The 26,788-nt window shown below is 36.9% G+C and overlaps 1 protein-coding gene across 11 annotated transcripts in view; it reads left to right on the top strand.

The window, feature by feature from the left end:
• The window catches only part of cadps2.L (Ca++-dependent secretion activator 2 L homeolog), a 158,763-nt gene that overhangs the window by 31,815 nt on the left and 100,160 nt on the right, over window positions 1-26,788 (top strand). For all 11 annotated transcript variants that reach the window (XM_041586407.1, XM_041586410.1, XM_041586409.1 and 8 more), the window contains exon 8: window positions 2,861-3,000. In XM_041586407.1, coding sequence (XP_041442341.1) covers window positions 2,861-3,000 — 140 coding nt within the window. The remainder of the gene's footprint in view (window positions 1-2,860; window positions 3,001-26,788) is intronic.

Here is a 26,788-nt window from a genome sequence, read left to right as displayed (position 1 = left end):
CCTCTTCATCCTAAACAGAGCTGCACAGTGGGGTAAGCAGCCACCATGTTAGTAGCCCACACTTTTGTTACTCAACTCTGAAAAGCAGCATGCACAGTGTAGCTGGTCTTGGCTCCACTGCATACACTCCAGGTCCGTGGCCATCGCCAGGGAGCAGGGGCTCCAGAAGTAATGAAAGGGTTACCACAGAAAATGTTTGCTTGCTTGTTTGTGCATCTTTACCACGATTAAAGTTTTTCCAAGAACATTAAAAAAGAGTTCTATCAAAGAATCAGATCTTTATACTTTATTATTATTATTATTAACATGTATTTATATAGCGCCAACATATTGCGTAGCACTGTAAAGTAAATGTGATTATACAACTACATCACATGAATTACATATATAGAATGTAACAAACATCACAATCAATACAGGTACAAAGAGTTGAGGAAGGCCCTATGCATAGGCATACAGTCTAAAGGGAAGGGAGTGATACACAAGGTGTGGGAGTGGGCAAGATCGAATTAAGTGGGTGAGAAATGTGGTATTGTATGTGGTGTTGCGTTTGGTAGTTAAGCAGAGTGAGGGTAGGCTTCTCGAAAGAAGTGCGTTTTCAGAGATTTTTTGAAAGCAGAAAGTTTGGGAGAAAGTCGGACAGACCGTGGGAGAGCGTTCCAGAGGAGGGGTGCAGCCCTTCCAAAGTCTTGAATGCGAGCATGTGAGGAGGTAATGAGAGAAGAGTTGAGTAGCAGGTCAGTAGAGGAGCGTAGTAAGCGAGTGGGTGAGTATATAGAGATGAGTTCAGAGATGTAGGGTGGAGCAGAGTTGTGAAGTGCTTTGAAAGTCAGTGTCATTAATTTGAATTTGATTCTGAAAGGTAACGGAAGCCAGTGCAGGGATTGACAGAATGGCGAGGCAGAGGAGGAGCGGTTGCTGAGGTGTATGAGCCTCGCAGCAGTGTTCATTATGGACTGGAGAGGTGACAGTCTCTGGAGGGGGAGGCCAATTAAAAGAGAGTTGCAGTAGTCTAGACGCGATATGATGAGAGAGTGGATAAGAATTTTGGCAGCGTCTTGAGTGATAAATGATCGTATTTTGGATATGTTCCTTAGGTGGAAGTGACATGATTTAATAAGTGACTGGATATGAGGAGTGAATGACAGGGCAGAATCTAGGATAACCCCAAGGCACCGGGCCTGGGGAGAGGGGGTGATAGTGGAATTGTTAACTATGATGGATACTTCGGGGATGCTACTGGTGTTAATTGGAGGAAAGAGAACCATTTCAGTTTTAGAGAGGTTTAATTTAAGGTAGCGTTGCGACATCCAGGTAGAGATAGCGGACAGGCAGGAGGAGACGCGAGTTAGGAGTTCTGGGTTGAGATCAGGAGATGAGAGATAGATCTGAGTATCGTCAGCATAGAGGTGGTAGTGGAAACCATATGAATTTATTAATTTGCCAAGGGAGGAAGTATAGAGGGAGAATAGTAATGGTCCCAGGACAGAGCCTTGAGGAACTCCAACAGAAAGAGGTAGGGGAGAAGATGATACTCCATTGTAGGAGACACTGAAGGAACGATTGGTGATGTAAGAAGAGAACCAGGACAGGGCTGTGTCACGAAGGCCAAGCGACTGGAGGAGGAGAGGGTGATCTACAGTGTCAAATGCGGCTGAGAGGTCAAGCAGTATTAGTAGTGAGAAATGATTGTTGGCTTTAGCGGTTAAAAGGTCATTAGTTAGTCGAGTCAGGGCAGTTACCGTGGAGTGTTGTGGCTTAAAACCAGATTGTAGGGGGTCCAGCAGGTTATTGTCAGAGAGGAATGAGGTAAGTCGGTTGTAGACTAGGCGCTCAAGTAGTTTAGAGATGAAAGGTAGCAGAGAGATAGGTCGGAGGTTGTCAAGATTGGAGGGATCAAGAGAGGGTTTTTTCAGAATGGGGGTGACAAGAGCATGTTTTAGTTGAGAAGGAAACAATGGTGTCCCATATAATTTTTTAACACCGTGAAATAATTCATTGCAACATGGCATCATGTGTATTTTTGAGACATGTATAACATACAGCTACAGTATTTATGCCTAGTTTATACACACTGTTCCATCTGTTCATACTCTAAACAGGTTTCCAATGCTTAAAATGTAAAGAGAGTTTAAAATAAGCCCCTCATAAAATGGCACATTTGCCCGTCTTCAATTCTTGATAATTGTGATAAAATTGAAGCAGTGGTGAAACTAAAATACAGCAGACTGACTGCACCCAATTAAACTGTTCAGTATAAAAATAAAAACTAAGTAAATAGACTTTGCAAAATTATATAAATTTCAATATAGTTAGTTAGCCAAAAATGTAATGTATAAAAGCTGTAGTCCGCGTATGTCTAACATAATAGCCAGAACACTACTTCCTGCTTTGTAGCTCTTTTGATTTCCACTGATTGGTTACCAGGATCAATTGCAAACTCACTGAACAATTATGTCCCATGTGCTGACTAACTCAAAGTTAGAGAGCTGAAAAGCAAAAAGTTTGGTTCTGTTATATTAGACATCCAGTTACTCCAGCCTTTCTAGCTTACATTTTTGGCTAGCTAACTACTGTTTATTAGAAACATTTTTTATTTAGCACATATATTTACCCAGTTTCTGTTTTTGCACTGAACTGTTCCTTTAAGCAGGGCTCCTTAACTACACTTGGTATGGTAAATGGCCCCTTACGCGTGATTCATTCATAATAAAGCCCTCTGTTAAACATTATTTCACATATGCATAATTAAAGCAGCATGGTTGTATTGCTCTACTGACTTATCATTATGCATAAACCTTAAATCATATGCCTGAGTCAGTTGCTTCCAATAATTTTTCCATGGTATTTCCATGTTTAGGTAATACTAAGACCAACATCCAACAGTTCCAAGTCACCAGAGCTACATAAAATGATAGTAACTAAACACAGTCAAGATTCAGATCTGAAGATAAAACTGGCAGTAAGAATGGATAAACCACCTCACATGAAGCACAGTGGGTAAGGATGAATAAATCACTGCATTGGGAAGTGGATGCATTTCTCTTCTTGGGTCTGCATAAGACCCGATGTAATGCATTTTTAACCCGGTGGCAAAAATACTCTGACTATGGGCACGCAGGCTGTTGTCCGTGCGCATTTTTGCAGGCTTAGAGAAACAGATCTGCTCAGTGCCTCTGCTCCATTTATTTGAATTCAGTCAGCCTGTGTGCAATCACAAACAGCGGAGCTGAAACTGAGGTCAGTGTGTGATCGCACACAAGCTGATTGAATTCATATCAATGGAGAAGGGGCACTGAACAGATCCTGCTTCTCTCAGCCTATAACTTGGGTGGGCAAATAAAGCTGACTGGATTGATTCATGGCCAATTTTAGGCCTATGGCACAATGTTGATTCATAGTGTTTTTCCTGTGTTCATTTTCCTTTTTTAAAAAATAAAACCCAGCAACTATATTCCTAATTTTGCTGTTTGCCCACTAGCATTCATGAGTAATTAGATTTAACTTTATTATACAATTACTGATAAACATCATGGGTACATGTGTACATTTTGACGCTTAATTTTTGGTTCTCAATAAAATGTGGAAGGCAAAATAAGCATTGCTTCATGTGCTATAGGGATAGGATGTGGCCCTTGTCTAAACAACCATGTATTGCTTTAGAACCTTCCAACACAAAACGGTATGTTCGAACGTTTGTTTGATGTTATTTTCTTTGCTTTTTTCTTTGCTTTTTACTTTGCTCTTTCTTTGTGTTATTATTTTTTGTCATATGACTTGTAGTTAATTTTATATTTCTTCAAAGTTCACTTTTGTTATATTTATTTCATCTTTTTTAAATAAACCAGTGTATTCTCTAAACACATCCACTGGGGTATTTCATTTCCTCTGCATACAACTATACAACTTATTAATACTGAAATAAGGCTATTTATTTTGCTTTAAAAAAAAAAATCATGTTTTTTTTTACCCAAGTTAAGCATTTTTCCCAGAATCCCACTGTTGAGGTGTCATCACAACTTGAGCCCAATATACCAGTACATCACTAATTAGCACCCGCATTGCTAATTGCATGTCACTGTGTGCAAATTTCCTGTCTGATAATGCTCACAGCACCAAAAACAGTTGCATGTGAAGGCACATTAGCCAAGGGTGCCCTGGTAGTAGTCCAGAGTTGCAAAGGCAGAGTCTGGTGATTAAGGGCAGTTGCTCCTGAAACATGTAAGGCCCTGGTCTTGCTGTATTTAAATTCAGAGTTAGTAAATTTTATTTTATCAGGGTACAAGAGTTATACAAGAGAATACTGTATGTGTGGCTTGGAAACACCAAGGAGCGAGCACCTGTTTCTTAGATCTCCTTTAATGGATAATGGCATCTTCATACAAAACTATCTAATTATAAGCTAAATATGTTTTTTTCAATATTTGAAGCAAAGATTACCAAACTGCTTTAGAAACAATTTTGAAAAAAAATTATTTAGGAAATTACAAATTGTCTGTGAGTTTATAGTTGCCTGATGAAGCTTGTTAGGTGCCGGAATGTGTAGCAAAGTTACTTGTTGGCGGTCTACATATAAGTATGAAACAACCAGTTGGGTGCAGTGGTGAAGCTGTGCATAGTAACATAGTAAAGTTAATAGTATTGCATTGTGAAGTGGAACAACCTCTCTTTTCTAAGAGAAGTTTCTATCTTTGAGTCAAGGAGAAGTTCAGAGCAAAACTGGGCTAGCATGTATATAGTGACAGCAAATTGGTGTACATGTTATGTGTGTTCCTCATAACTCATGAACTCCTTTGAACTAAGATGAACTTATATAAAGTTTTAATTTTTAAGCACCAATGTGATGAACGTTGATATATATATTTATGAGACCTTTAATAGTTTAAATTAATTTTAGTGTTGATCGTTATATGAATTGTAAAGTATATGCATTTTTTAATCATATTAATTATAGGCACACGGTATATAGTTTTATGGTGGTTAATAAATTACCATATTTGTACACCATTTATAGGTGTATAAATTTGTTCTATGGTGAGTGGCTAGGGTTCACAATTATTGATGTGGTGTTTTATGTGTATAATTATAGGTACCATTGGTTATATGAATAAATTCATTATATACATTAAATTAGCTTTTTAATATGAAGTATTTTGAAGCAATAGAAAATATATTGTTTCCTTTTTATCCTTCCAGTTTAATTACATATTTTCCTATAAACAAATGTTTAAATAAAAGGGATACAATCTTCAATAATAACTATGCCCTCTATGAGTTATTTATGCTCTACCCCATTGGGAATCAATATCCTTTTTAGCACTAATGTGTTATGTGTTAAATGGACTCAAAAATATGTGTCTCTAGTGTAACCTAGTGGTGGTTTGTATTATGGCTGATATTGTTTTTTGTTGTTTTCAAGTTAGAATTCAAAACTTGGTTCTGAAATTCATGGTTGCTAGATTTAATTTATAAGAATTGCTTTCTTACAGCTGTTGAACATTTTAATATAGCTTTTTTTTGCAAACAAACCCTGTACAATTGTATCAACCTACCAAAACTTGGTTTTCCTTTATTGTTTGTGTTATGTAATAAAAGGTGCAATGTGCTACAGGTCTAATCACCTACATCAACTTGGTTTACAAACCAAGATTTAATTGGTTGTTATGGATTACTACACCTTTCAAACTTTGTGCCTTATAACACAAATGGAAGGAAGTGTGCACTGAAAGTCACATACAGAGACCAGAGACAACAATTAGATACTGTATGCCTCCTTGGTAATGCTAGTTACCCCTTATACTTGAAGAAATTTAGATACTGTAAGGCCATCTGGGACAAACAAAGACATGTAGTCTCTTTAAAAATTAGACTTCGACTATTCACAATCTAAAACCTGCTGAATTGCTGTTTTAGCCTATGGGGAACCTCCTAGAACCAATTTGGAGTCAGTTGGTGGACTTTGAGAAATCAAAAAAAAAATACTTTGAATTGAATTTAATCGAATGCGATGTTACTTCGATTCGAACGATTCGAATTCGAACGAAAACGACCTATACGTCCGGAAAAAAAAAGTTAAATTTTTTTCTAATAAATTTTGGTTGGTCTTTTTTTATTTGATTTTCGAAGTTTTTTTCATTTGAAATTCAACCCTTGATAAATCTGCCCCATAATTTATAAGAGATGGAAAAAAAAATTTCTTAGCAGTGGCTCCCAGGTTTTCCATAATGTGGGAATGCTAGGAAACACCATGATACAACGATATTGTAATAAAGGTTACAAAGCTTGCGTCAGAGCGTAACCCATAGCAACCAGGGCATAGATTTTACTGGTGTTTGAAAGTGTCTGACTGGTTGCTTTGTGAGTTTTTTTTATATTAGCCAAACATATCATTCTATAATTTTTGCAGTACAAATCCTCAAATTTTATGAATAGTTGACAAAATTTTCAGAGCTATGTGTATCCAGTCCAGACTGTATTACAGTTGCTGTTGGTCTAGTCAGCTATATCAACCAATCTGCTCATGGTGACAGTAATTGATGGCATCTTATTGGTTGCAATTTGTTTAGTTTCAGAATTGAGCCCTACTTATAAACCATGCTTGGAGACCAGGTCCTTTCTATAGAATGTTGCCCAACAGAATAAGCATCTCTGATAAAATGTAACAGTTTTAGAGGGTATATGACCCCCCAAATACACTAAAGGAAAACAATACCCCCAATCAATGTAGGTCTCTATAAAAATATATTGCATAAAACCCTGCTATGTAAATAAACCATTTTCATAAGATCTGTTGCTTAAGTATTAATTCTGGGGGTAAAGTTTTCCTTAAATGAAACATCTTAAAATCTTTTAATGTTTTTCATTAATGTAACTGTGATTGAAAAAGTATTTGTTTTTGTTTGATTCTCTGCATTAATTTCTACTTCTGACTCTTGTCAAGCCATTGACTGCTAGATGAGTCAGGGTCTTTATTGGCCAATTTGGCTACATATAAAAGGGCCAATTTACTGTTCGTATTTACCAAAACTCAAATTGCAGTTTTTTATGAAAATAAAGTTGACCAAACTTGACCAAACAAATTGAGCTCACTTATCAATAATTTTTCTTAAAAAAAAAAAAAAATGGGAGCGTCAAAATTGAGTGTAAATTCACATCATTTAATTGACGATCTGAAAACTCAGCCTTTTCAGATCATCAGACCAATACCCTGACTTTATTGGATTATCCAACGCAGATTGCGATGTCAAAAAACAACTTCAGGGACATCTTGACAGGTTTGTGTTTTTTTGTTTCTTTTTTTCCAAGAAAATTCTAGTTTTCCCCTTTTAAACCTCGACCAGATAACTTCAAAGTTTAATAAATTTCTTCATGGTGCTATTGCAGTTAAGCTTTAGCAATGGTTAAAATGCCAAACCTGGGAGCTGCAGAAAAAAAAAAATATTTTAATAGATAAATTACATAGTTGTAAAATACAGCTTTCTACAAAATCTTAAACATTCTTGTTAAGTTGACTTCCGCTTTAATAATAAACCGCATAACTATTATGTACCTTCATATTACCTAAAGCGAGCCTCTAGTACAGGTATGGGATTGAACTCACCGAGAATTCAGAATGCTCCAAATTATGGGAAGACCATCTCTCAAAGACTCTATTTTAATCAAATAATTAAATTTTTACATTTTGATTTACTTTTTTCTCTGTAATAATAAGTTATTCCTATTGGGGTTTATAAAATGTTTAAATTAGTTTTTAGTAGACTTAATGTATAGAGATTAAAATTACAGAAATATCCCTTATCCGGAAAACCATAGATCCTCTGAGCATTTTGGATAACCAGTCCCATACCTGTACTAGCCTATATACAGTGCTTTTGGACAAAGATGCATTTTCTTTGATTTACCACTCTGCTCGTCAGTGTAAAATTTTAAAGAAAACAATTTAGACGTGATTGAAGTGCACATTCCAGACTTTAATTTAAAGTTATTTGCATTTATTTCAGTTTCACCATATAGATATTACAACACTTGTGATACATAATTCCCTCATTTCAGGGCACCATAATGTTTGGGACAATTGGCTTCACATTGTTTGTGATTACTCCGGTGTATTGCATTGCTTCATTAGTGCAGGGATAAGATATATAGGTTTGCTTCTTGTACTGTAGTTGCCAACATGAGGAGAAAAGTTGTGTCAATGAAAGTCAAGGAAGTTACTGTATTATAAGGCTGAAAAACAAGAATAAAACCATTAGAGACATTGGTCAAACTTTAGGATTACCAAAATCAACTGTCTGGAATATCATTAAGAAGAATGCACTAGTGAGCTCTGTAATCATAAAGGGGGTGGTAGGCCAAGGAATACCTCCACTGCTGATCACTGCTGAGGATTTTTCTTTTCCATAGTGAGGATTCTTCAGCAGTGGATGTCTTCCATGGCTTACCAGTCCCTTTGTGATTATAGAGCTCACCATGGTAAAGAAAAATCCTCAACCGCCTGTCCAACAGATCAGACCTACTCTTAAAGGAGAAGGAAAGCTCCAAGACAGTTTTTTTGCCTACAGATTAGCCACAATAGTGTAAGCTAGAACGCTATATTTATTCTGGAGCAAACTGAGCATGCTCAAGCCCTGCCCTGGAGGTTTATGCTGAAAACAGGAAGTCGGATACAGAAGTCCATGTATACACAATAGAAGCAAAGAGATGTAGTGTTTCCTTTGACAGAGGACTCAGAGCAGCATTACTTTGAGGGTTTACTGGTGTATTTATATAGACCTTTCTGATAAAGCTTACTTAATTTTAGGAGGTAGGTGTGTTTTTGTCAGAGACTGCAATCCGCAGAAGAATAGTTTGCGAAAAAGTACTTAAGAGCCTGCATAATTTTGGAAAAAGATTTTATGGACAGACAAGACCAAGATTTACCTGTATCAGAGTGATGGCAAGAGGAAAGTTTGGAAATGAAAAGGATTTGCCCAAGATCCAAAGCATACCAGCTTATCTGTTAAACATGGTGGTGGGGGTGTTATGGCTTGGGTATGTATGGCTGCAGGTATTGGTAGACTTATTTTCAATGATGATGTAACTGCTGAAGGCAATTGCACAATGAATTATGAGATGTATAGAAACATATCTGCTCATGTTCCAGTAAATGCCTCCAAACTCATTGGACAATGCTTCATCCTGCAACAAGATTATGATCCCAAATATATTGCTAAGGCAACACAGGAGTTTCTCAAAGCTAAAAAATGTAACACTTTTGAACGGCCAAGTCAATCACTTGATTTAAATCCAATTAAGCATGCCTTCTATATGCTGAGGAGGAAATAATCTTCTGGAAGAAGCAGGAGTTGAAGGTGGCTGCAGTAGAGGCTTGGCAGAGCATCGGCAGTCGTCACTTGGTGATGTCTATAAATCGCAGACTTCAATCGGTCATTGCACGGAAGGGATATGCAACAAAGTACTAAACATGATTGCTTTAATATATCAAGTATACCATTACTTTGTCCCAAACATTATGGTGCCCTGAAATAAGGGGGACTAGATAATAGGTATAAAAAGTGTTGTAGTTTCTACTGTATAGTACATGGTGAAACTGAATTGTATGCAGATAACCTTAAATTAAAGCCTGGAATGTAAACTTTAATCACATCTGAATTGTATGATTTTACATTGAGGAGCAGGGGTATAAAAAAAAAATTAAACAAAGGCCTCTTTTGACACTGAATGCTAGAAATCATGTCAACGCAAATGTAAAACTTTTTTTAGTGCAATTGTGTCTGATTCTTGACTAATCACGTGTCAGATGGAAATGTCATAATTGTGTTGGTTATCTTATGGATAAACAATTTGCATTTCACAATACAGTGTTCTTCATTATGCACTTATTGCATTGCAAATTTTAATTACACATAGCACACTTTGAAAGGCATGTATAATTGTAGACATATGTTGATACAAAAACATATGACCTGATCTGTAAATCATCATATTATGAAAATCAATTAATTTGGCCTGCAGAATGTCCCATGTTGTTTTCAATACCCTCCCATTGACAAAGAAATGGAGAGTACGTGACTGAATTAAGACCACATACTTGATTAGCTGCACAAAAATAGATGAAATACGCTAGTCTTTACTTGGCAGGAATTAAGTTGGTCTCCCCTAGCTAACTGGCATCATACCAAACTAGAGTGAGTTGATCATAATGCCCTGACTTAACCCTATCTGAGCTATCTAACCATATTTCTTCTTAGCTTTGAGCTTTGTTCATGTGTTCTTTATTTAAAGGAGAACTAAAGCTTTACTAAATAAATAGGGCTACATTTTTATAGGCTTCAATACCAGCCCAAGACAAACACAACCATTTAGCAGTGAAGATCTGTGCCTCCAAAGTTGCTCCAGTAGCTCCCCATTTTATTTTTTGCTGCTTTACTGCACATGCTCTTTTCTGCTGTCGCTTACCTGAGCTTAGGCACCCACACACAGTATACTGCATATATAAAATATAAACGTCACAATATAATGCTGAATTAAAAAAATTATATTGGTACATGGCAGCTCAGAAATCAGCACAGTTAGCATCAGAATTCAATCATCAGCCTTGAAGCATCTGCTTCTATGACAGGCAAATCTCATTTTCTGTTTGATGATTTGTGACAACCCCTAAGCAAAACTTCTCAACATCTGTTCAGAGCACACTCTGCATGTGAGTGTCGCAAACACTCCTAACAAAATTAAAGACAGAAAAGCCCTGCACATAGCAAGCCCCAGAACTTTTGTAGAGACCATGCCCCTTTTGTGGCCATGCCCCCAGCTAAACTAGGATGGCATTGTGGCAATTTCATGTATAAATACCCTCGGACCCCATATCAAGGTAGCACAGAGGCAATTTCATGTATAAATGAATGTAGCCTGTCAGGAATTGTACTCACACATGGTAAAAAGCTGTATTCACTCCTCCGTCCTGCCATATATCATGCTTTGATCTCCCCCATTGTGTCTCTGTCATGGCCGCATATTTTACTTCTGTGCTCCCTCCTCAGTCATTGTACTTTTCCTTCTTCTCCCTCCAACTTATATTTCATTGCTCATTTTTCATGTGGTGCCTATTTTAACTTCCCGTCCATAATTTTTTGCATAATACTGTTAACTTCCAACCAAATAGCCTTTTAAATTATTTAATTTTAGCCAATCATGTTTAAGCAGGTATTTTCAATCTTTAAAAAAAGCCATTTTTTTTCTTGTAGCCAAGCAGGCAGGCAAAGCTCATATTGGCCTGCATTTGGACTTGCAAGTTCATTAAATTGCTTATGTTCCTATTTAATGCATGCTAATCTTAGTATATTCCGTTTATTAATCATTGGCTGCAATAAAAAAACCATAAAGTGCCTTTTTTTTTTTAAATTTGTTAAAATTACATGGAAAATGAGCAGTGAAATATAGTATCAAATAAAGCTGAAGTTGACTGAGGGGGGACTGAGGTTGGAGCACCAAAGTAAAATATGTGCTTTGCAGAGCAGCACTAAATTACAAGTATAGAGAGGGGAAGAGGGAGGCTTGAGGAAGGAGAAGGAGGACAGTACGGAGGGCCAATGACTGAGGGGGGAAGCACAGAACACAGGAGTAAAATACTCATTTTGCAGAGGAGCTGAGATCACAACTTGATTTGTGGCCAGGATGGAGACGTGATGGGGGAGATCAGCGCATTATATAAATGGCAGGACGGAGGAGTGACTGCCGATTACAAATAATGCATATATGGCCGTTGTTGGAAGCGAGTGGGATGCCATCTGTGCTCCGCAGCCAAGACAAGAGCAGCCAGTCCAGTACAGACACAGGTGCGCCCAAACGACCCCCACGCTTAATTTACATTGAAACATTTGGGCGGGTTTTGCAAGTCCAAACAGCCAGAGGTGTGCAGCGATTGGATGGAAGGCAGGCCTTGATCGTGGAGGATAAAGAACAGAATTAAGAAAGAACAAGTTCAGGCAGCATCGGCAGAATGCATATTAAAGCTCCGGTATGCACGATCTTTGCATCCCATCTGGCGGGATGCAATTTGGTGAAAAAAAAAAAGAAGTGGCGGGATGCTGTATCCTGCAGCACCCTGCTCTATCCCCAATTCCAGCACTGCTCCTGTTACAACAAAGGCCTGGATCATTACTACTACATAGATGCTGAACTTCTAGGCTGGTTCAATAAGTTCAGTGTATAACATATGATATTTCTAGTCAGTTTCATTTTTAGGGTTTGGTTCTACTTTAAAGGGATTTGGTCACAGAGAAACACGTTTCCCTCCCTCAAAGCGCACTAATTGATAGCACACCTCAAACAGAACTATGTACTGAAATCTGTTTTTCAAAAGATCAAACAGATTATTTTATGTTTAATCTTGAATTTGAAAAACTCAAAGCCTATCAACAGAATAAAGCACAGGTAACACGATAACAGCTCTGTAGCAGATCTCTTGAAGGATTTAGCTGCCTGAATGGATAGCACCTGTATTTTTCTGTTACCTCTGCTCTGCTTTGGGCTAATAGTACTGCAGCTAGAGAAACCAGCCTCTGTTTTGCAAACTGGCAAATGGTCAAACGGTGATGGCACACAGGTTTATTGTCCATGCGTAGTGAAAATTTGTCACAGGTAATACATCGCCTGAAATTACAACATGAATTGTGTTAACTCTGGAATTTGCGGTCCCCTGCATTTTGTGTCAGTTATGCAATTCAAATGTTTTTACCACTTGGTGGTCATACTGACACCAATGAAAGGGTAGATTTGTCATCTGTGAGTAGCGTAGCTTTTCCACAGACAACGGGGTATATTTATAAAACAGGGAAGTTAGAGATCACCATAGTCCACTAGTGTGAAATTCTACCACTCCATTCATTTCTATGGGATTTTTACAGGCATTTTTATCAAAAGGGTGAACTTTCACCTATTGATAAATACTCTTTTAAAAATCCAATATATATGAATGGAAAGTGGCAGAATATCACACTAGTGGACTCTGGTGATCTCTAACTTCACTCTTTGATAAATATACCCCAACAAATCTCCTGTGTGCCCTTATGGGAGATGATCTCTTGTAATTCGGAGCTTTCTGGATAATGGGTTTCCAGATAAAGGATTCTATATCTATATTAAAAACTACACCAAAAAATTGTACCAGAATCCCTAAATGTTTTTGATTGTGTTTATAGATAGAGGCAAGCCTTCTGAACTGTGCAGAGGTATGCTGATGGAAAGGTAGCAGTTATGCTGCAGGCCAAGCTTCCTTACAGTTGTAGCACCCCCACACCTGTCCTTTTAAATGGTGGCCTTATGCCTTTAAAAATGGTTGTTGGTCTGGGCAGTCTCTCTCCTTTAAAAGCCACAAGAGGGGGAGTATTAAACCTGTGGAACCAATGCTGTGGTCTTGGCATTCTCTCTTATAAAAGCTAATGGTAATGGGGAAGGACTAAAGGTGGCCATAGACACACAGATCCTATCGTATGAATCGAGGATTCGTACGATTTTCGGATCGTGTGTGGCGTGTGCCGTCATCTTTCGTCCGGCGGAGATCGGTCGTTTGGTCTATCGGTCAGGTTTGATTTTGACCCGACCGATCCCGCCAGAGCCATATGGCCGAACAATCAGATTACCCCCAATATAGCCATGTTTGTTAATGGCATATTGGGGAAAGATCCGCTCGTTTGGCGATGTGGCCAAACGAGCGGATCTTTGCATCTATGGTCACCTTAAGCCCTCTGACAGAAACCAATGCCTAAGTCAGGAGTCATTTATCCCAAGAAATGCTACCATGCATGGAGGTGCCAGCCTTTGATTACTATGATCGGAGGTATAAGTTAGGACCACCGTATGAGGTTTACCTTGACGCAGTATTTATTTATGATCATAACATTGTAACTAAAAACCCCTGTTTTTGAAAATATATATGCACTTGAATACTGCAAACAGGACCCGGGAATGTGCATTGATCAATCTTCTGTCTTTTGTGTAAGCCTTCTGTGCTGCTATTATGCATGTACCTAATCACTAGTTCAATAATGTGTATATAGCATATATTTAGCAAATCCTAAATTTAGCAAAAGCCTTTTGCATTTGGTTTATAACGGACACTTTCTACATCTTTTCAATGCTTATAAAAAAAAACAAAAAAAAACACAACTCTGAAGTTACTGGCCCATAAGTGAATAAAGGCCCCCATAGACACAAAGATTTGTAGTTGGTAAACGATCGATTTCAGTGCAATTCAACCAATCTGTCAAATTATTGTGAGGTTAGTGGGAATCGAACGACCGTGCATCTTACGATTTTTCGCACAATATCTTTTAGAAAATTGTTTGGCCAGGTTAAGAAAATTTTATCGGTCCCAGTGCAATCTATCTATGTAAAGGTTTGGTGGCCTAGACTTACTCTTACTTAGTAATAAGGCGAGCGCTAGACAAGATGAGCCTTTGTTAATAATCACGCTATACTTAGACATTACAGTCCTGTGAGCACGGAGCGTCATTTGATTTGCAGTTGCACAGATTGATGATAACTAACACAGTGAATCACATATGCTTTGGATATATCAGCGCTGTGCAATGTGTTGGCGCTTTATAAATACTTAATAATAAAAATAATAATATATTTGCACTGGATGTTTGATGTACTGTTCTTCTTACCAGCATATCGGAGGAATTAGCAGTGGGTTCATCTGTTCTCATAACAGGGCCTTGCACAAGGAGAAGTTACAATTTTTCAGCGCTTGAATTATTTCAAATAACAAACGGAATCTAAGTTCACATTAAAACTTTGTAGCTACAATTGATATTTCTGTGCTGTATTGACTGTGATTTGGTATGCTTTGTGGTAATTAAGGTATAGTTGCAACAGGAGGGGGGCCTCATTTTACCCACCAGTGATTTTAAGGGGGGAAGTACTTTAATATCGAAGTACAGTGTGTTTTAATGGTAATATTATATCGTTTTGAGACCGCTCAGTCAGTCCATGTTCTGATGCAGGTTTAAACGTTATTCATTATTCCTGTGTCAGAGGAGAATGTTCACTTCTTTATATTAATTTTAGTTTTCCAAGAAATAACTTTTTGCATGTATGCAATGTCTCATGTCTTTCAAAGGAGTTATAGTGCAGGTTATTTTTGCAAGGCTTTTTAATTTGCTGCAGAATATATTTGAAATACGGTAGAGCTTATTTTTACATTATTATATTAATTTGCTGGAATATGCCATTTCCTGCTATCTTATTTTCTTGTTTTTTTTTTTTTATTGCATATTGTATTATAATGGAACCCTGTATGGATATTTTCTTAAGTAATTAAATATCACTTTACATCATACCGACGTGACATTTTTTCTGTAATTATGCATCACTTAAAATCATAAAATTAGCATTTACTTAATTATGCAATTAACACTATTCACATGCAAACCAGACACTGATACACGTTTTCCACCCTTTTCCTGAAATGTTAGCATTTGATTTAATAAAAGAGTGCTTCAAAAATACAGTTGCAAAGGATCAAGTTGTTGATCTCACCATTCAATCCTTAGAGAGCAAATTATTGTGTACCTGCTTTTAATAATTCCAGCAGTAATTGCTGGTGGGAGATCATGGGAAATTGAAAGGGGTCTTGACAGGATACCAGTGCTTTCTAATTGACTAGGCTAGCACTGTTAATTAGACTGTCATTCTGCATTTCGACTAATTAGTCTTAAATGTGTGAAGAGACTAATAAGTGTGTTTATGTGGATCATAGTATACATTATTATTATTATTCAAAATGGACTAGATACCATGATTCTTTTTTTTTGTTTTTGCTTTATCTATACAACTTGCGGTCTGTGATAATAAATAACTGCATTTTTAATGTGAGATAGTTTGTTAAATATTTAACATTATTTAACATATTTAAATTTTTAAAGCAAGGACAAAATTGTTTACCTACTAGTTTTTTTTACTTTGAGAGCTCAATGTAATGCTAAGAATAATGTTGAGAAAGTGAGAGGAGGAGTGTCGACCTTTGCCATAGGGTAACTGGTGATCTGGAAATGGACACTAGCTCAAGTCTTTTCCGTGTCAGTGGTGTAGAATGTATGATCCAAGAAAATTACAAAGATCAAAAGAAAAAAACTGGAAATACCAATGTATTACAGGTATGGGATCTGTTATCCAGAAACCAATTCTCCAGAAGGCTCCGAATTACAGAATGTCAATTTCCCATAGGCTCCAATATATGAAAATAAATCAGATTTTTTAAAAATTATTTCCTTTTTGTTTGTAAAAATACTACACTATCTTGTACTTGATCCAAACGAAGATATTATTAATCCTTAATGGAAGCAAAACCAACCTATTGGGTTTATTTAATGTTTACATGATTTTCATGATTTTAGGTAGGAAGATCCAAATTATGGAAAGATCTATTATCTGGAAAACCCCAGGTCCCAAGCATTCTGGATAACAGGTCCCATACCTGTACCATACTATCTAAATACATCCGTTGCTTTGTGCTTAAAGGGGAACTAAAGTATAGAATAATGCTAGAAATGCTGTATTTTGTATACTAAATATGAACTTACTGCACTAATAAAACAAATGATTATGCTTTCAAAGTTGGCCACAGGGCATCATCATCCTGTAACTATGTTAAACATCTTTGCAAGACCAAGACCATGCACATGCTCAGTGTGGTCTGTGCTTCAGTTGGGCTTAGGGATCGTCATAAATTATCAAAATAGCACAAATCAAATATTTGCCATAGAAGCAGATACAGAAAGACTGATTAATAATCAGAATATGCAGACTGCACTGAGTCTGTGGATATGGATCTCCTACACGGTTGCCGGAAGTAAAATGGGATTTTATTTTTTTTTACCTTTACATCCCCTTTAATTCCCAATACAGGTCTGACAACATATGTCCTTTAATATTTTTCGACCTTAGAGTTACATGGCCTGTGACCTTTTGCCTTCATACGGTCATGGAACTCCTCTGTGACAAGCCTTCTTTACAATATAGGGTACATTATATAGCCTCCATAAATAAAGTATTTCATCCATGCCTAGTGAGCACCTACAATGGCACATTAAATGCTTGGCATATGGCTCTGGCACCAGTGGTAAAGCTGGTGAAACTTATTGAGACATTGAACTGGTGGCCATTGTGTCTCATTGAGTAAATATTATGGGCATTTTTGGGAGATTGTTGTATTTTAACTCTAAAAGTTACTGTCACTTTATATGCTGTAACAGAGGAATCTGTTTCCTTGAACTCAAGTTTTGAGTATTTTTGAATATTTTCCTCCTCCTTAAATTGGTCACCAGATTGCGGAGTAGCCTCAAATAGTCTTTATTTCTCCCTATTAAGTTCAACCTATGTTTAATTACTTAAAGGGTAACTAAAACCATTGTCATTACACAAAGAATTGCATAAAAATCTGCCTGTAATCATCTATAAAAAAAAATACGTAATATAGCACAGTAACCCGCTTGCCAAAAATATTTTTTTTATGAGGACAAGACAAAGAAAGCAGAGTAGGCGAGTAAATCAGGGTCACAAGGTTGGACATATCATCCTCAGCTGGAATTGCAGTTGGAATAGGTTTTATAATCCTTCTTTTCGTATTTATGTTGTGTAGGATTTTTCCACTAACGTGGAGATCAGGAGTAACAGATTGAATGCCAGTGGTAGATCTAGAAAATACCTGTAAACTAACCTTTTACACTGAATTTCGATTCCCTGAAAGTGTGCAGTTGGCTACAGTACATATTTATGAACAATGTTTCTTTCAAGCAAAGCTAATGGCTGGATGGAACCCCTGTTGTCAGGTCTTGTAGGGACTGATAAAATCTATTTGTCTCTCCTGCTGAGGAACTGAAGATGCTTCTCAGTAATGGTATAATCTCTTACTTGCCTTGCAGGTTTTTTCCTACTTTCCTTCTGATAAATTACATAGCTTGCTTTAAAAGCTATGCATTAATGTAAGCTATGATACATGAATTGATATTGATGGATAATTAACACAGCTGGACAAAGTAGAGGGTATACAGATTTGTGAACGAATCAGTATTAGGTTAGGACTCCACGAGTGTTTTTGTATCGATCCGTCGCGCTGCGACAAAAATCAGGTAAGTAATAGAATTGTTGCATGGTGTCGCAGCGTTGATCCGACGCGATACGACTGTTGGATGCAGACAAAAACTCCCGTGGAGTCCTACCCTTACAGTTCCTCTTATACTCGGCCAACAGACTATTGCAAATAAATTTTATGTTTTGTTGTTGTATATTGTGATATTACTATTGTTATGTATACAGTAGTTTGTGGAACTGTATAGCATGCACTATTATATGTATGTGATCTAAGTTGCTTTATTAATGACTTTTTGTGCTTATGGGCAGTTTAAGCACAGGTCATTATAGAAGATATGTTTAAAGGTTAACAGTTTAATTTATTAATACAGTGTCAAAATTGTGGAAAAAAACATATTTTTGTTATAATACAGATAATAGATCTAATATGCACAATGCTTAGAACCTAGTCTTTTCAGATAGGAGTGTTTCTGTTATATGGAGCATTATGCCTAACGGCTCCTACAAATGCAAACTTAACAAACAAACAAACAACAAAGCTCCCCATAGGACTGTATTACTGCCAACATACATTAAAGGCAAAGTAAATCCTATAAGTTAAAATGGCTAAAAATGCCATATTTTTTATATAATGAACTTATTGCACCAGTCTTAAAGGAGAAGGAAAGGTTAAAACTAAGTAAGCCTTATCAGAAAGGTCCAGCTAAATATACCAGTAAACCCCCAAAGTAATGTTGCTCTGAGTCCCCTGTCAAAAGAAACACTGCATTTCTTTCCTTCAATTGTGTATACATGGGCTTCTGTATCAGACTTCCTGCCTTCAGCTTAAACCTCATTGCCCTGGGCAAGAGCATGCTCAGTTTGCTCCTCTTCCCCCGCCCCCCTCCCTTCTCTACTGTAATCTGAGCCCAGAGCAGGGAAAGACTCAGGCAGGAAGTGATGTCACACCATGTTAATACTGCAGCTCCTATCCCAAACAAACAGAGAGTTTCTAGAACTTTTTACACAGGTATAGTAAAACATTCTACAGAATAAATATAGCATTCTAGCTTGCACTATTGCAGCTAATCTATTGGCAATAAAATGCTTCAGTAGCTTTCCTTCTCCTTTAAGTTTCAGCCTCACAATAGCAGCAATGATCCAGTACTTTAAACTAGTCACCATCTTGGATAGTGTCTGTGACACTCACATGCTCAGCGAGCTCTGAGTAGCTGTTGAGAAGCTAAGCTTAGGGGTCATCACAAATTATTAAGCATAAAATAAGGGTTTCTTTCTATATCATATAAGCTGATGATACAGGGCTGATTAATAAATTATCATGCTAGTTGCACTGGTTTCTGTGCTGTCCTATAGTAATTATCTGTATTAATTACTGATCAGCCTTATATTGTGACATTAATACTCTGTGTACTGTATATTTTGAGTCGTTCCCTAAGCTCAGTAACTGACAACAGCACAGAGCATGTGCAGTGAAAAGAAGATGGGGAGCTACTGGGGCATATTTAGAGACACATCTTTACTGCTAAAGGGCTGTGGTTGCCATGGGCTGGTACAGAAGCCGAAAACATAATGTACAAAGTTTCTAGCTACTTCTATAATTAAGCTTTAGTTCTCATTTAAGTAAAATGGGAACAGAAATAGTCTTAACCTGCCTCACTGATAGTTATCAGTTTGTAGGTTAAAGGGGATGTTCACCTTGTGTGAAGTCCTACCAAGTACAAAGTATTTTTCCAAAAACATTGGTTCAGCAAAAATAAATTGTTTGAATATAAGCTGCAGCCATTTGTGATTTTTTGATTTTGTGCACATAAGTAGTAATCAGGGTGAATTGAAACTAAAGTAATGCATGAAATATACTGATCTATTTATGCAAATGTCTCCTCATTTCTGCCTTAACGGCCTCATCTAATTGACTACAGAAATGCAGTTCAGATTGCATTGATCAGTTGCATATTTTCCTTTTGCCACTTGAGGGCAGCATGGTAATCCGTAATGTGTCAGTATTTTATTGGAAACATTAAAACGTTATTCAAAGCAAGTGCTTGTTAGTTTAACACTTTTCATTGCCTTTTAGTATGTAAATCACACAATGGAAATGTGCTGAATAGATTTCCAGCACGTAAATATTGTAAATGGATAAAGGGAGACTATTGCCCCTTTTTTGAGCTCATTCATTTGGACTAATTGACAAAAAGATGCATACATACTATGTTTACATCCAAAAGAAAATATAAATTTTTAAGCACAAACATACATTATTCTACAGATCATGATAATCATGATACTCTGTCTGTGATTGCAGGGACCAGATCCCCACCCCCTCACCTTGAAGTCCTTCTGCTTCCCAGTTAATTAGCGTATTGCACACTATACAAAGCAGAGGTGCTTAAAGCTCCACAATCCATCACTTCCCAGTGGCCTTTCCATGACAACCAGATTTTGGCCACTAAAGTTGGTTTGTAAACATCCTATATCTGCATTAATTCAGTAGTTGTTACTAGGGATGCACCGCATCCAGGATTCAGCCTTTTTCAGCAGGATTCCAATTCAGCAGAATCCTTCTCTCTGGCCGAACTGAATCCCAATCCTAATTTGCATATGCAAATTATGGGCAGGGAGGGAGATCTCATGACTTTTTGTCACAAAACAAGGAAGTTTCCCCTTCCCACCCCTAATTTGTATATGCAAATTAGGATTTGGATTCGGTTTGGTATTCGGCTGAATCTTTCAATGAGGATTCCAGGGTTCGACCAAATCCAAAATAGTGGATTTGGTGCATCCCTAGTTGTCATAATAGTTCATCAAATACTTTAGTCTTAAAGATCTTCATTAGTTTCATTAAATCATGCTAATAAAGCATCCTTTAGGTGTTGCTGTAACTTTCTTTGTACGTTTTAAAATGGTATTTATTTTTTCCCAAATACCTGTTGAATTATTGTTGAACTCGTCATTTAAGGCTATGTTGTGTGTGTCTTGGTAATAAGCATCTGTTTTTGAAAATGCATACTTGACAAAATCTTAAAAGGATTCTGTCATGATTTTTATGATGTAGTTTACAAATAATTCACTCTACAATATAAAATTGAATTCCTAAACCAACAAGTGTAGTTTTTTTAGTTGTAATATTGGTGTGTTGGCAGCCATTTCAGGTCATTTTGCTTGGTCATGTGCTTTCAGAAAGAACCAGCACTTTAGGAAGGAACTGCTTTCTGGCAGGCTGTTGTTTCTTCTACTCAATGTAACTAAATGTCTCACAGTGGGACCTGGAGTTTACTATTGAGTGCTGTTCTTAGATCTACCTGGCAGCTGTTATCTTGTATTAGGGAGCTGCTATCTGGTTACCTTCCCATTGTTCTGTTAGGCTGCTGTGGGGGGGGGTTGATATCACTCCAGCTTGCAGTACAGCAGTAAAGAGCGACTGAAGTTTATCAGAGCACTAGTCACATGACTGTGGGCTCCTGGGAAACTGTCAATATGTCTAGCCCATGTCAAGTTTCAAAATGAATTCTGCTGGAGCAGCACTATTAACTGATGCATTTTGAAAAAACAAAAAACATTCCCAGGACAGTATCCCTTTAATGCCAAATGTATGCATATGGTATTCTAGTATCCTCAGTTGGAAGAATTTTACTCCAGGATGTAGTTTATAACATCCAAGGCTATGGACAAGGGCCAATCTACACCCCCCTGCCTCCATTTCAATCTAAAAATGCATACTGGGAGGGTGTTGGAAACAACACAGAGAATGAACTGAGAATCAAAGAACTTCATCATGTCAAGAGGTGTGTTCTAAAAGACACGTGATATTTTTCCAGTTCATGTAGCAACTCCTCACCGTGTATTTGATGGGTTTGTTTGAACCACCCTGTCTTGGAGGTAGTGAAAATTTAGCAAAAGTAATAAACAGTACAAAATGTTCATATATATATAAAAATTTGAAAAATATTTGTTTTTGACATATCATTATGTTTATAGTCACTTACTACCCTAGGCCAGCACTCACATTCTTTAAAAATAAATATTAGCCTGAGGCACTTTTTTGCTGTAGCTCCTGTGTTTATCCTGTGCCATTGTGCACACAGCTTGAATATGCACAGAGGATGGCTGGAACAGAAATTTGAATCAGTTGCAGAAAAGGTACCACTGCCATTACTGTAAAGTACAGAAATCAATGAAAATGCTCACTCAAATGGTGTAGAGGATGGAACAAAGTGACAGCACAACGCTTGTAGAAGAATTACTCAGGGCTGGTGCACTTTTTGAAGAACAGGAACAATAGCCCCAGGTATGAGAAAAGTGACTAGACGTGGCAATACCTAACAACTTGGCACCTGTAGTGATTGTGTTTTTTGTTTAAATATATACATTTTTCTTTTTTTTATTATTTTCTAGAGAAAGGTGTAATGGCTGAGAGTATGTGCCTGGGGCAGGAGCTTTAGGTAGGTAGCACTCAAGTGCCTTTACAGGAAAACATAGATCACCCCAACCTGCTGGCTAACACTTGCAACTAATTCCAGTGGCAGAGTTGAGGGGGGTACCCTCTCTTCTACAAATGTTGTATGGTAAAAGGCTTCCCTGAGCATGCTGACTACCGTATACAGTGGTGGTCATTTGGACACATTCAGTTTTTCTGCTCTTAGAGGAAAAGTTTGTGACTAGTCTATATACACTGTTTAGGATCATAGTTAAAGAGATACTGACAAATGAAATTAAACCCCTTTTACATATTTCGCATAACATTGTTCAAATATATATATTATACTCATACATTACCTATACAATCCACCACCTTCCTTTATGAGGGGGCTGCCATATTTGTGTTGCTGTAGTCTTAGTTTTAGAAATTCTTTAGAAATTCTAACAGAGCATCATGTTGACAAAACAGCCAGAAATTTCAAGTAAAAATTTCTTACAAATTTATACCTATATTGGCAAAAGGTGATCAACTTGTTCTATAGTTTCAATGTACATGAATATTTGTAAGAGACAGTAAAACCAAAAGATTTTAGGGTTTTGTATGCATTGATATATATTGCAGTTTGGACAAATGCAGACAGGGAAATTTGTTGCCTGCCTGTGTTCAGCTCACAGAGTAGAAATCTCCTGAAAATACCTAACGTGCATATAATTACTCTTCTGGGAATTACTGGGACAGCCATTTAGGTTGAAATTGTGTTGTAACCCACAGGCTTACATATTAGATAACAGATGTCAGAGAAAGATAAATGGGTCAAATGTTATAAGGTCATTGATGGGTACCTTTCAGCTTTCTACAGTTTATTACTCTATTTAGCCTGCCTCATCTTAATCTTTAAGCTCTGTCCAAGTCCTATTCCATTGTAGGCAAAATTATATTTTTTGTTAGTGGTTTTTCTTTTTCGCATACTGCAGTCTCCCATGTGACCAGATGATGGCTCTGGTACACTTAATTACAATAAATACAGCAGGGTATATTTTGCATGTTTGTATTTTCAGAATCGTGTGTAGTCAAGTAAATCATATATTGCTATATTAACTTAATTGCAGGATAAGCCATTCTCATATTTTAAAATTAAAAAATGCTCTATTAGTCAATATTTTGGCAATGACAACCGTAGCATGTCTTGAGTAGAAATAACTCTGTGCATAACAGCTTGAATTCATACATTGGACATAACAAGAAAAATCGAATGTTGAGCAGTGCTGTCTCCAGTTAAACATCACTAATATTTTTTTGAACTACAGCTTCTATTCTCCTAGTAATATAGTGGTTGCAGACCCTTCCACCTATTTATTTGGTTTACAATTAGTATTGTTTGTAACTAATATTTTTATATTGCTGTAACATATTCAGCAGCACTTTACAGAAGTTCTATATCATTCACTTAAGTCCCTGCTGCAGTGGCACTTACAATCTGAGGTATCACTTACACACTATATGACACTGGAGTATCTGGAAGAAATGCATCCAAATACAATACTTACCACTGCGCCACCATGCTGCCTCAACTAAATATATATTACTTGAATAGATATATTTGTATTTATCAGAGCATTAGAGTTCACAATTTTGATGCTAAAAGATGAAACTACCAGAACAATAGGAAAAGCAACAAAATATAAAATAATATGTTCAACTTATAGAAAAGAAGTTAAATGGCTTGGTTATAAGTAGCAGAGAGTTTCATAATATAGATGGCATAACATTCTACAGAGAACCAAACCTTAGTGACACCCATACACAATGCAATTTGTTTCGAAGGATCAAACTAACCCCCCCAAAATATGTATAGTCATATATACTTCATATATTATATACAGTGCTGTGCCAGTTGATTATAATAAGGCAATTACAGGTATAGGATTTATAGAAATAAATGGATATATATTTTTAACACACCTGATTCCACATCTGAATCTGAGCAATTCCCTTCCCCGTCTCAAACGGATAATTTCCCCGCCACCCCAGAGGCTGACCTTGATTCCTCCCTCCCACACCTTGTTTCAAGTATATTTCCCCTTTAAGTTGTTCGAAGTGATACAAAAATCTGGAACATGCCCCTGTCTATAATATTATACACTAGCTTGCATGTTTTTTTAAAACAATTAATTGAAATTGACATTGTGCCTATATTGTTATCTCCTTATTGAGCATCACATAAGAGTAAGCCGCTTACATCATTTATCAGAATCACATATATATCTATATCTATATATATATATATATATAATTTTTTTTTTTTATTTATATATTTTCTAATATGAAAATGACTTGTTTTTTTCTAGCATGTAGCTTTTACTAAACTGACCCGCTTATCTTTAAACCACATTTATTCAAGGAGTGTGCTCAGTTTGATGCTTGTAGTATATTGTTTCTATTACTACATGAGTGCTTCATGGGTTAATAGGATTTAGAAACTGTGTGATGTGTTCCAGGGTAAACAGGTGATACGGGAGTAAAGGTTGTTATTACAGCAGGGTCAGATCAATTCATTTATCTGCTAGGGCCTTACAGCTTCTTGAGAACTACCAAATCAAATAAAGCAAAGAGAAAAGAAATGTTCTTTGGCTTAAAAAGATACAGTAGCTTATTTTGTCAATTTCTACCAAGCGAGCAGTTTACACTTGCAGCCACTTCACATTATAAATGGAAATCTGCCAATGTCTATATATTTTATAGTGAGAGGGTTGCAGGATTTCTACATGTGTCGTTGGTAGATGTGTATGCCCGCTACTTTTGGCAACTGCGCTTCTCTCATTCTTGCAGCAATTTGCACAGTTTAACCTGCCTCAGGTCTCATGCAGTGTGGAAAAGCAGAGATGCATGGCTTCTGCTTAACAGCAGGTTGTCGTGTGTCAATAGGTGGTAGCTGGAGATTGCGTGCCACTGGCAACTTCACAGACCACCCTGAACCATTAGCGCTCAGACATTCGCATTCCTGTGGAGTTGAAAATAACTTTGTGATGATGTGGTTTATATATGTGGATGCTTGCATATATATAGTTAAATGTATAATTGTGTGTGTATATTATCTTAAAACTGTGTTTGCTTAAACATGTGTTCAGGAGATTGATGCCTGGGTGCTACATTCCTTGTCTAGAAGCTAGAGCCACAGGGAGCATGGAGCACATTTCAAAGATTTGTACTATAACTATTTCATTTAAAGACGTCCTAGAGCTGAGCCAAAGCGTTGACATCTTGTATGAAATTTTTTTTTATAGTCCAAATTCTTGTACAGGTAGTATATCGCATTTACCATATATAGGTTTGTGTGTAATGTTATTTCTTCAGAACATTTAAAACATTATTTTCACATTTCCATTTTCAGGTTCTATTTTTTGTCTTTTATTTTGCTTTGATAATTCATGCTTAAACACTTATGTTTTACCTTTCCTGTTTTCCTGCTAAAGCCCCAGCAGTTTCTTTATGCAGAGCTGCAATCTGAACATTGATTTATACTTTTCTAAATTAATAAAGTATGTGATGGCTAAAAGTCAGATTTGCCTTGATAGATTCTGTTGGTTAACTTTCTTAATACTTACACTTTTATCATCATTTATTTACCATTCTGTTTGAAACGATTTAGAAAATAGTGTAGGCCCTATATGACTTTACTGCAAAAACTATTCCTCTGCTGCTATAATTATGATTCTTGCTATGATTAATAATAGTTCAATGTGTGGATATGAGTGTGTCTGTCACTGAAGTTAGATGTTTGTAAGCACTGTCCCATAGATTTACCAGCATTTTATTCCATGTGACAAAGACTTGTTTTAGCTCTTTTGAAAAGTGTAGAATGTAGAAAGTGTTTACCACTTTACTGTGAATGACCTGGGCCACATTGTTTGTCTTGATTGTGTTGCGTTTCTCATTTTGAAGTAGAAACAAAAAAAAGGCTTAATCTTGCAGGGAGGCATAATAACAAGAATCCAGTATTAGGAAGACTCCCTTTATGCTGGCAGTACAACGTGCACTGCTGACTGAAAGTGCCTGTGGGCATTTGGTCCCTATAGCCTGTATTGTTGTCAGTTAAATGGGATCATGAGTGTTTGAAAGGTGTTTGAGAATGAACTGAAAATCATTTTCACAAGTGGATGATTACTTCTGCCACATGTTAACTGAACTCCATCAGAATGACCCAGATTTTTGAGACTGCATTAATTGCTCTTTCAACCTTGAGTGAGATTTTTCTGTTTAAGAAAACCTTTTGCG

Source organism: Xenopus laevis, chromosome 3L (genome assembly GCF_017654675.1).
Source record: "Xenopus laevis strain J_2021 chromosome 3L, Xenopus_laevis_v10.1, whole genome shotgun sequence".
Taxonomy (NCBI): domain Eukaryota; kingdom Metazoa; phylum Chordata; class Amphibia; order Anura; family Pipidae; genus Xenopus; species Xenopus laevis.
This window is presented reverse-complemented; position numbering and strand designations above follow the sequence as displayed.